The sequence below is a fragment of the Capricornis sumatraensis genome, chromosome 2, assembly GCF_032405125.1.
Source record: "Capricornis sumatraensis isolate serow.1 chromosome 2, serow.2, whole genome shotgun sequence".
In the NCBI taxonomy this organism is placed as follows: Eukaryota; Metazoa; Chordata; class Mammalia; order Artiodactyla; family Bovidae; genus Capricornis; species Capricornis sumatraensis.
In genome coordinates this window covers 99701220-99713453 of record NC_091070.1, presented here as the reverse complement: position 1 = coordinate 99713453, position 12234 = coordinate 99701220, and the positions used below count along the sequence as shown (strand labels likewise).

The following is a 12234-nucleotide window of genomic DNA, read 5'->3' as shown; positions in this document are numbered from 1 at the left end:
ACTGTAACAGGGATCCACAGAAGTTAAAACTTTGTCAGACAAGAACCTTCCTCTCCGATCACAAGAACTGTGCAGTCCCAACAGGGTAGGGCCAACATCCATTGCTTATTTTTCTTCTAAGCCTGCACGCCGCAGCCAGAGTGATCCCGTGCACAGCAACAAAGACCCAGCACAGTCAGAGCAGAAACCTGAATCAGACCGCCAGCAGTACACCACAGACTAGTCAACTCCACTACGTCCAAGACACACCAGGCCTCCAGCCTCAGACTAGCTAGTGCACGATACAGAAAGACAAACTGCACACAAAAACTAGACTCATTTTTATCTGATTTTAATAAACTTACATCAAGTCTCAAAAGGGGCTTCTCTGTGGCTCAGATGGTAAACGAATCTGCCTGCAATGCAGGAGAGCCAGGTTTGATCCCTGGGTCAGGAAGATCCCCTGGAGAAGGGAATGGCAACCCACTCCAGTATTCTTGCCTGGAGAATCCCATGGACAGAGGAGCCTGGTGGGCTACAGTCCATGGGGTCGCAAAGAGCTGGACAGAGCTGAGCGACCAACACTTCCAAGTCTCAAAGAAAAGAAAGAAAAGAAAAACCACTTGTCTATTATTTCTTCATCTCAGTTTGGGACATTTTCTATTGAATTCCATTATGGAAGAAGATGAAGATTAACTCTATCCCTTCTCCTCTCATTCTACACACCATTCTCCTCTCTCCATCGTCCCAACACACGGCATCTTAGTTTACTTTTGTAACTCCAGCACTACTGGTATCTGGAGCACATAACTCTGTGTTGAGAGGACCTGTGCTGTACGCCCTAGATGTTCAGCAGCATCCACAGCCTTTGCTTATTAGGTATCAACAGCACTCTCCACAAAGCTGCAACCGAAAAGATCTCCAGTCACTGCCAAACGTCCCCAGTCACTGGCAAACGTCCCTCGAGAGGAGCAAAACTCAGTCCCAGTCTATAACCACCGTGTTAGATAAGCATTCAAGTCTTCACACTGCTGCTGCTGCTGCTGCTAAATCGCTTCAGTCATGTCCAACTCTGTGCGACCCCATAGACGGCAGCCCATCAGACTCCTCCATCCCTGGGACTCTCCAGGTAAGAACACTGGAGTGGGCTGCCATTTCCTTCTCCAATGCGTGAAAGTGGAGTCGCTCATTCATGTCAGACTCTTCGCGACCCCATGGACTGCAGCCCACCCAGCTCCTCCATCCATGGGATTTTCCAGGCAAGAGTACTGGAGTGGAGTGCCACTGCCTTCTCCGAGTCTTCACACTATGATTCTGTAAATACAATTCACAACTAAGCCGTATGATAAGCCACAGTTTTTTCCCATTGAAAACATTACTTAATTTGGCTGCGCAGGGTCTCAGTTGCAGCACATGGGATCTTTTGGCTATAGCATGCAAACTCTCAGCAGCAGCATGCAGGGTTCTAGTTCCCTGACCGGAGCTCGAACCTGGGCCCCCTGCATTGGCAGCAGTCTTAGGTGCTAGACCACCAGGGAAGTTCTTGCTTTCCCTCTTAAGCATAATCAAAAGTTCTCCCACTAATTAATAAATGTCTTGTCATTGCTTTACTTTCTCTGTATCTGTCAGTAACTCAATCTTTCTAAATTCTAATTCTAATTTCTAAATTTCTAAATTCTTCACTAGTTATCTAAATTCTTTTCTCGAAGTGCTCATTCAGACACACCAGTTTCATCTTGAAGACTGTCCCTGAGCCTTCTCATCTGTTCCAATTTGCAATGACTGTCACTGCATCTAACACACATCTGTCATCCTATGCTGTCCGTTCACTAGCATCCCATGGTTCCCACGTTTCCACCCTACACTAGACCTCATGTTCTCACATCCTGTCTTCCTCCTGATTAAGGTACTTCCTTATTTTCACTTAGTACCACCTTCCATGCCTTCTGGAGAAAGAATGCAGCAGAGATAAATATGAAGACATAGTGAATTTGAAAATAGCTTTGTCCTTACACTTGACAATTTAGCTAGGTAAAGAATTCCAGGTTGGAAATCATTTTCCTTCAGAATCCTGAAGACAGTGCTCTTTCCTGCCAGCCTACAATTTTGATGTGTAGACTGAAGCCACCTCAATTCCTTCGTCCAACCTTTTTTCTCACTGGAAGCTTCCAGCTTCTTCCTTCTGTCCTTCATGTTCTAAAATTCTCTAGCTGTCTCTTTTTCACTGCATCACTCATTCGATGGACTTCATCTACTTGGAAACTCATCTCCTTTAGTACTAAAAGACCTCGTGCAATGATCCTTTGATTCTCCAATTTTCTCTGTTATGTCCTACCTCTAGCTTCTAAAACCCTTACTTTCTGGGAAACAGTCTCTTGCAAGCCACCTACTGGGCTTTTTGTTTCTCCTCTCATATTTAAAATTCCAAAGACTATTTTTAATTGCTTAAACTATGCTTTCATAGATTATTCTATTACATGACTGTAAAAACCTCTCTCTCAAAAGGAGCAGTTTTGGGGTTTTTTTCTTCTTCTACCCACATTGTTTCATTCTTTCCAGTTGTTTTTCATTGCCAGTTTTAAGGTCTACATTCTGCGTCGAGGCCTATTTCAGATATTCACACTTAAAGCAACAGACCACAAAGCTTTTTTAGGAGGCTTGTCAAACATGAGGGACCATTACAGGGGATGAGGCTGAGCCATTTCATCAGGGACCTTCCAATGTCAGTATCTTCAGGTGTTTCCTCATGGGCTAGTCAGATCACCTAGACAAAAACCTTGCGATCCGTCAGGAGGCAAAGGCCAGGCTGCCACTTTCTGGGAGCCGAGCAGGGGAAGAGGGACGGCTTCCAGCCTGTGCACGGTACTCACTCGCCAGCTCACCCCTGCCACCGCTCAACACCCTCTCATTCTGGAGCAGAGTGACCACTACAATATTCGCTCTGTCACAAGTCTGTCAGCTCTGCTAAGCCACACGCCACTTCCACTTCTGCTGTATAGTTTCCAAATGTTGTGGCTCATCTCTTCATCCATTCTTCCCTTTCTTGTGGGTTGTACATTTGGAATTGTTTACCTTTTAGTGGAGTAGATGCTTGTGCACAATCTACTATCTTTAACTAGAAATTCATATGACAACAAATTTCTAGAAAATACTAACCACCATCTAAAATGGGGTACAAAAACACCTAAGACAGAGAAATTCAATCCTATTCCCATCCCAATCCAGAAAAGTCCTGACGATAAACCGGAAGATGAGAATAAGAAAAGTTTTTAAAAGGCTAACATAACAGCAAAGTCTATTAATAGGAAACATCCACACTTCTTTCACTCCTGACAGTCAGGAGTTTTCCTACAAAAGGTAGGGGAGGGAGGAACACCACCCAAGACTCTTGGTTTGAGTGCTGGCACACCAAAACAAAACTCCTGCACACTGGCATTCAAGGGCTCCCCACCGTTTAAGAGCCAGCTCCCTATCTATCCTCATAAAGAAGCCCAGCAACACAAGCAAGTCCCTCCGCAGCCCCATCTCAAACATCTTAAAAAACCACCCAACATGTAAGGAAAACCTAATTCACGACAAAGAAAAAACTAAGCTCATTTTAAAAAACTGGCTCTGAAGAAAAGTGTTGTCAAGGATATCTCCCGGAACCTTGATACAGCAAGTGGGGGCCCTGGGCCACCTGGAAACCTAACTGTGAGAAGAGAAATATTTCAGACATTTCAGTCCCATACAGGCTCAGAAAGCTTGCTCCCTAATGATCCCCTCAAAGAAACAACTTTAGAATGTAAATCAGCAGAACAAGAAGGAAAATAAAGAAAGCATAAAACAGATGATTCAAGAAAGAAGAGATACAACCTGGGAGAGCTGGGAAAAGAGAATTCTAGTACAGTGCAGGTTGGACTAGATAGTGAAGATCTCCAAGACAGCATTCTCCAGGAAAAAAGGATTCATTAGAAGAGCAGATGGTGTAACTGAGAGCAAGACCAAGGATATCTAAGGAGCAGATGAGGGTGTGATGGTGGAAGGCAGCTAGAAACTACAGGCATTTTGAGGGAGAAGGGTAAATGTACAAGAGAATCACAGTCCAAACACGAAGCAAAAAAAGTTAGAACGAAAGGGGGAAAAATATTAAAGAATAGCTAGAAGGAACCAGGCGATAATGAACAAAGCATATGCGTCTTTATCCAAAACAAAAAACCAAAAGGTATCATTGAGAGCAATTTGTAGAATATAAGAAAGAACAATTTATTTGGTCATTCTCTCTCAAGATTCTTAAAAAAGGATCTTGACTATGTTCAGAATCCCAGCCATTGTAGACTTGCCTCTACTATGAAAAGTATTTACAGTCATGATGTATAACAAATGCCATTATTATTGTTCACCCCCTGCAATCAACCAGTAGCAGAATATTTAAGATTTAATAATGTTACAAAATGTAACATAAATAAACTATCAATCTTAATTTTTAGGTTACCTGCATAGAAGCTGAGGGAGTAGGTAAGAAAAGAAATGGAAGAAATGATAAGGCACTGCCTCACCCTACCAAATACAGATTCAACAGACACTGACGTTCACAGAACAGAAATAAAACTTTTAAGCATAGTAAAGTCACAAAGATAAGCAGTGGAACGATTTACAGTAGTCATATAACTGCACTGGAAGGACAAGAGCAACAGTAAGTGTAAATTAAAGTGCCTACCAAGACACACTAAATCCTCAATCTAACGTTGATAGAAACGGGTACAAGTAAACTTTAAAATACTGAAATAGCCATTAGAAAACTTCACAAAAGTCTGCAGAGCAGAACTAGGATGAAAGGGGTAGGGCAAGAGAATGCTGCTTTTCAGTTCACAAAGTCATCTGTACTGTTTGATTTAAAAACAAAAACAAAAATACCTTACAAATGAGTACATTTTAAAAGTTAAAGGCAAACTTTTTAGAAACTTTTAAGAAAAATAATTTTACACAGGAAAATTAAGCTTCAATGCTTTCATTCCATGAATGTTTGTAATCTGTTTTATATATTTAAGTGTGTGTATATACATACATGTGTATATTTTAAAAGCAAAAGTAAAAAAATGCTTTTCATAATATTTTGTTATGGGAAAAATTTCTCCACCTCACAAAAAACGTCATCTTTTCAGTGTTTCCACAGATAGAAAAAGCATTAGCTCAAGGACTGAAATTAACACAAAAATGTTCAGGTGAAATGAACACTTAAATGGTTATTTCATTAACCTATGTGATCACCAAAATAGCAATAGTAGCTACCAGAGTATACCTTTCTTCTTTTAACACAGGAGTGACCTTACCATTTAATTCTTAAAGGGACTTAAATAAATAACTTGAAACTTTTCTTTAAGAGGAACAACTTACCAAACTGCAGTTTTCAGTTTTTTACTTTAAAATCATGCTTTCCAAATCTTTAGTAAGATTATTTAAATAGTACTGAAAAATATTTTTAACTTTTAACATTATAAACCATGGTGCACCAAAGGCGAATATCACCCACCATACAATGGTGCTGATTCACTTCTACATTCGCAAACATACTGTATCATAAAGCAGTTTTGGTTCACCAAAGCATTTTAGACAAGTCTTCCTCGCTGTCCTCCAATTCCCCTTCACCCAGAAGTTACCAGGTTTATCAGTTTGGCGTATATACTTTCAGAATTCTGTGCATGCACACAAACATGTATTCACAAAAACATTTAAAAATTTTAACAAAGAGCACCAAATGACTAGTTATTACACTCAGTAGTATATTGTATACATTTTCAAGACACAAATACTCTCCTTTGGTTTACTGTTTGCTAACTGCCTTAGGAATTTCTAATGGCTGCACAATATTCCTGTAAATTAAATACCCCATATTCAACTGCCTGAAAAGTAACATTCCGTTTCTCAGGTAAGCTGTCTCATGGTCATAAAGTCATATCCTGAAAACTTAAGTCTCTTGCTCTAATTTCTCACATAAAAATCACTCTCAAATTTTACATTTCCCCAAAACATATTAATATATGGTCAGTAACTAAACTAGACATGATTAGCAGGACTATGTAATTTATCAAAGATCAAAATAATAAAAGAAAAACCTTAAAGATGCCAATAAAGAAGATCTAAAACTGGAGAAAATACAAAGGGAGTGAAAAGGAAAACAAGAGTCAAGACCAAACTTATAAATCAAGAGGCACTTTAAAAAGTACAAAAAAAATCTTAAAAAAAGATGTTAAAAAAGTACAAAGAAACTAAACTTTTTCAATTTAAGCTTTATTTTCATAGAAAATAAGTGTGAAATTTTCTGATAGAGCCCATAAGCAAAAGCCAGAATTGTTAATATTAAAAATCTTTAAATTAATCAAAGATACTGTAAACATTAACTTGAAAATGGTATTACTTTTAAAACCTGAAGTTTTAAGAAATGGTTATTTGGTTCGGAAATGGTGCAGGAGTCATCAAGGACATCCCCACCCTCTCTCCCTCACCTCTTGTTTAAAGGAAAATTTTAGCCTCCTAAGCTAAATTTGATTCAGAGAAGCAAGAAAATGCAGAACTAAGGAAAGCAGTCAAGCAAGACAAGACTGGCTTAACCATAAAACAAAGTCAAGGACCTTTAATTCCTGTGCAAAGCCTGTAGGTAGTATCCTGAGCCCTATCGTTCAGTTGTTTTGTAAAAACTAAAACCCTCACCAGGTGGAAGCCAACTGCATGCTAACCACCAACAAGCAGATCTCAGACCCTTAAAACCAGGCTGATAATTTGAAATTCTATAAAGCCACCCTGTTACCTCACCACCACATAATCAGAAAGAGGTCCATGAGCTGATGACTCACCACGACCCTGTCCCTCATCTTCCCTTTGAGTCTGTCTTTTAAGCATGAACTGCCATTCCTCCTTGCAAGGCCCAGCAGTGAATGCAGCAGTACTTCCTTTTACCACAATTCTCTATCAGTACAGGCTTTGCTGCATGTCAGGCAAGTAGACCCAAGTTTGGCTGGATAACCGTTTCCTATTAGTTTATCAAGTAGCTAGCCCTAATTTTTAAACACATCAACCATGTGGGTCCAAAAAACAGTAACTACCAATAATTTCCTTAAAGGCAAGTTTTCTCTATTCCCAAAGATCTGTATAAAATAGTTTAAATAGACTAACCAGAAAACCAAGTAAGAATCTTTAACACGTAACAGATGTTTAACATGAAGTCTACAAAACACTATTATTTTTAAGTAGGATTACAAACATCAAATCACCTTCATAACAGTTGATATGACTTCTTTAAATGATGCAGTCTTCGGTAATATACAATATAAACCCAATACTAATGGCACAATTGGGCGTCCCTCATAGCTCAGTTGGTAAATCATCTGCCTGCAATGCAGGAGACCCGGTTCGATTCCTGAGTCGGGAAGATCCCCTGGAGAAGGAAATGGCAACCCACTCCAGTATTCTTGCCTGGAGAATCCCATAGACAGAGGAGCCTGACAGGCTAGAATCCATGGGATCGCAAGAGTCAGACACAACCACCACCAATGGGACAATTAGTTTAGATGCCTGTAAAAAGTATAAATTACCTATCTTCTCTAAACCACCTGTATCCCTATTAATTCATACACAACTATTGCTCATCTTTCCTAACACTACTCATATTCAATTTTTCTGACTATAAAATGTACATCCTCTAAAAAAATTTTGGAAAGATGAATCAGAAAAACCATAATTCCACTTTTGACATGTTCTCCCAGTCATTTAATCTAACAAACATCAAACCTTTTCCTTAAGTTATAACCGTATCATCACTAAAGTACAGTGACGTTAATTCTTAGTGGTTGCAGAATTAGTCTCTTTACTTACCTACATGTACTTTTGTGAAGTAATAACATTAGAGAGGACCTTCTATTTTATCTAGCAGTGTTAAGAAAAAAAGACAGGCATTAGAAAGAAAAAGGCCTATATTTCAAATCTTGATTTTCTAACAAGATGAAAATGACCTTGTATAAATTACAATGTGAGTCTGACAGATGAAAATGGAAAAAACTGCATCTATCAAACAGGGTTATTTTGAAGATTAAATGATACATGTGAAGAGAGCAGCCAGTGTCTGGTTGGCACTCAGTAGTAACTCCACCAGTATCAGTTCTGCCTTTCCCCCTAAAATCGTGAATGCAACACAAAGATAAAAAGCCAGACTTTTAGACATAAAGACAGTGAAAAGTGGTCGTTTTAATCAAAGCTTGTATTCACTTGTAATTTAAATTCTTTCACAACCCACTTACACCAGCGAAAACTCAGGTTATTACTACACCAGAAACATTTCCTTTTCCTGAAGTAAAATCTTAAGTCTATTTTACACATGCTCGAAAGTACACTTGTTTGGCTATCTGAAATTATAGCCAACAAGAGAGAAGAACGCAGAAAATTTCTCTTGTAAAAGTATGTTGCTGCTAAGTCGCTTCAGTCGTGTCCGACTCTGTGCAAACCCAGAGACGGCAGCCCACCAGGCTCCCCCGTCCCTGGGATTCCCCAAGCAAGAACACTGGCGAGGGTTGCCATTTCCTTCTTCAATGCATGAAAGTGAAAAGTGAAAGAGAAGTCGCTCAGTCGTGTCCAACCCCTAGGCGACCCCATGGCCTGCAGCCTACCAGGCTCCTCCATCCATGGGATTTTGCAGGCAAGAGTACTGGAGTGGGGTGCCACCCAGCAGCTGAGAATACCGTTCAAGAAAGATAATTAAGAGATGGAGGAAAAAAGCAACTCTTTTCTTTTTTCTTCCCCTCACTCCCAAGAGTAAGTTTAGGGATGAACAGAGAGTAAATTTTCACAGCAATTTAGAGAGAACGCCACGGACATATAAGAATACCCCCCCACCACGGGGGGGAGGTAAATTTGAAAACTGTTCTCTCCGAAGGTCCGAAAAGCTGGGACTCCAAGACTTAAAAACCTTGGGATCTTTCAACAGAACTGAGGAATGAGATGGAGGGAAGAGAGACTAAGACGGTCTGCAGAAGTCAGAAAAAGCAACGGGAGGGGGAGGGGCAGCCCCCAAAATGCCAAAGACCCAGACTTTAGCGAAGCTGCTTCGCTTGCGGGAAAGCAAAATAGTTAAGTAACTAAGAAAATGAGGAAATTCCAGCGCTGCGAGAGGAATGGAGGAGAGTGCGTGAGAAACAGGGAGGCAGAGCGGAAAAAGAAGGTTGGTGTCGTCGGAGATAAGAGTCGACAGGGAAAGGGAGCAGAGGCGGGACGGGAAAGCCGGGACAAGGATGTGGACCAGGAGAGGAGACGCGGAGGTCTCCGGGATCGCGGAAACTGAGGGGGTGGGGGGAAGAAAAGCAGCGGACGACAGGGGGCCGAAGCAGCGCGGGGTGCCACGGTACCTGCAGAGATCATCCAGGACGCTGCCGGGAATCTCCACCCGTTTGGTCTCCATGATGAGGACCCACAGCAGGAGCAGTGCATCCCGGCTCCGCGCGGCCGGGGACCGAGGGTACTGCAGGAAGACTCCGAAGAACACGCAGCGGCGGCAGCACCAGCGGAGGTGGCTCCTACGGAAACGAGAAGGGGAAAGGGGCGGGACTCGCTCACTTCCTTCCGGCTCCCTCAGCCCGGGACCCCGAGGCTGGGCCGAGGCGGGGGGGCGGAGTCCCGAGAGCCACGCCCCTGCTCTGCTTGAAAGACCCAATGGGAAGGTGGAGAACTGGGACCCTGAGCAAGCTAAGCCAATGGGAAGGTGGAGAACTGGGACCCTGAGCAAGCTAAGCCAATGAGGCGTTTGTTTATTGGTCCGTCGGCTCCAATCCGTCTTCAAGCTGCTCAGTTACCACTCAGTAAACCAACTTCCCGCCGCTGATTCTGGGCCTTGGGTGGATGGGCGCTTGCGCACCATCCCTCTTTGCCTCTACTAGGAAGTCTGTAGGGTACTGGTTTTCGCTCTAGGTGGTATTCCGCACAGTCTCTTCGTGACTGAGCAGGCCCGACCTTTGCAGAGCAGAGCCTGTGGGCTCATTCAGCACTAGTGGTTTCTGTCACCAGATAACCCGCACACACTCTCACCACCGCCCCCACCACCTCCAAGCTGTGTATCCTTTCACTACAATCCCCCGAAGAGAGTTGTGATTTTTGTGGTGGCTCACCTCGTTCACTCTGCAGGCTCCCAGTCCTAACTATGAAGACAGGGGTTTTATCCCAGTATTTGACACCCTGTGAGAGTTCCAGAAAAACATCTATTTCTGCTTTATTGACTAGGCCAAAGCCTTTGACTGTGTGGATCACAAGAAACTGTGGAAAACTCTGAAAGAGATGGAATACCAGACCACTTGACCTGCCTGTTGAGAAACCTATATGCAGGTCAGGAAGCAACAGTTAGAACTGGACATGGAACAACAGACTGGTTCCAAATAGGAAAAGGAGTATGTCAAGGCTGTATATTGTCACCCTGCTTATTTAACTTATATGCAGAGTACATCATGAGAAACGCTGGGCTAGAAGAAGCACAAGCTGGAATCAAGATTGCCGGGAGAAATATCAATAACCTCAGATATGCAGATGACACCACCCTCTTGATGAAAGTGAAAGAGGAGAGTGAAAAAGTTGGCTTAAAGCTCAACATTCGGAAAACGAAGATCATGGCATCTGGTCCCATCACTTCATGGGAAATAGATGGGGAAACAGTGTCAGACTTTATTTTTTGGGCCTCCAAAATCACTGCAAATGGTGACTGTAGCCGTGAAATTAAAAGACGCTTCCTCCATGGGAGAAAAGTTATGACCAACATAGATAGCATATTCAAAAACAGAGACATTACTTTGCCAACAGAGGTCCGTCTAGTCAAGGCTATGGTTTTTCCAGTGGTCATATATGGATGTGAGAGTTGGCCTGTGAAGAAAGCTGAGTGCCTAAGAATTGATGCTTTTGAACTGTAGTGTTGGAGAAGACTCTTGAGAGTCCCTTGGACTGGAAGGAGATCCAACCAGTCCATTCTAAAGGAGATCAGCCCTGGGATGTCTTTGGAAGGAATGATGCTAAAGCTGAAACTCCAGTACTTTGGCCACCTCATGCGAAGAGTTGACTCACTGGAAAAGACTCTGATGCTGGGAGGGATTGGAGGCAGGAGGAGAAGGGAACGACAGAGATGAGATGGCTGGATGGCATCACGGACTCAATGGACGTGAGTCTGAGTGAACTCTGGGAGTTGTTGATGGACAGGGAGGCCTGGCATGCTGCAGTTCATGGGGTCGCAGAGTTGGACACAACTGAACGACTGAACTGAACTGAACTGAACTGAACCATTTAATCTCCCATCTTTTCTCTTAACAAAATACCCACTGCCTATATATCAAGTTCACATTAATTCTCCACACTAGTCCAAGTGCTGCCTAACCAGTACCACCTCTGCCTCCATTCTAAGCCTGTATAACTGCCCAAGTTTTGTTTTGTCCAGATATGAACAGATGACTATCTTTTCAGCTTCTGATGCATGTCAAGCTCAAATTTTATATAGGAGCCATCTTACCATCTATTTTACTCTGTTTTCCATCTTTATCCTTTTGCTTTTTATTGGAAGATTCATCAAGTTTGTTTTCCAGCCATCTGTAGTTTTTACTTTTCTAGAATTTTCTTTCATTCTTCAAATGTTTCTTAGTCATGGTGTCATAGCCATGATTCATAAATTTCATATTCCTATGAGGATGTTAATACATTTAAAAGCTTTCTTCTTCCTGAATAGTCGTTTATTCATCTCAGTTGCTTTTTTCTATTAATTTGGTCACCACCTATCATATCAGAAGTTTTCTGGTGATGCTCAACTATTCATTCATACTTAAAAACTGGAGTCAAGTGCTATAAAAGCTAACTGGAGTGAAGTTTGGGGGAGGGGAGTTCTGGAGAGAATGGATACATTTATATGTATGGCTGGTCCCTTCGCTGTTCACGTGGAACTGTCACAGCATTGAATCGTCTATGTGTGTGTGTGTAAAGTCGCTCAGTCGTGTCCAACTCTTTGCCACCCCATGGACTGTAGCCCCCCAGGCCCCTCTGTCCATGAGATTTCCCAGGCTAGAATACTGGAGTGGGTAGCCATTTCCTTTGCCAGGGGATCTTTCCAACCCAGGGATCAAACCTGAGTCTCTTATGTCTCCTGTATTGGTAGGCCGCTATTTACCGCTGTGGCCACCTGGGAAGCTATGCCCCAAATACAAAATTGAAAGTTAAAAAAGAGCTGACTGGAAGCTCCCAGCATGTGGGTGGGACTTGTGAGCT

General features: G+C 42.3%; 1 protein-coding gene across 1 annotated transcript in view; it reads right to left on the bottom strand.

Moving 5' to 3' along the window:
- Positions 1-9475, bottom strand: part of DCP2 (decapping mRNA 2) — a 48100-nt gene extending 38625 nt beyond the window's left edge. The window contains exon 1 of the mRNA XM_068965974.1: positions 9354-9475. Within this exon, the coding sequence (XP_068822075.1) occupies positions 9354-9406 (53 nt within the window). The 5' untranslated portion in view covers positions 9407-9475. The remainder of the gene's footprint in view (positions 1-9353) is intronic.
- Between the last annotated feature and the right edge of the window lie 2759 nt (positions 9476-12234).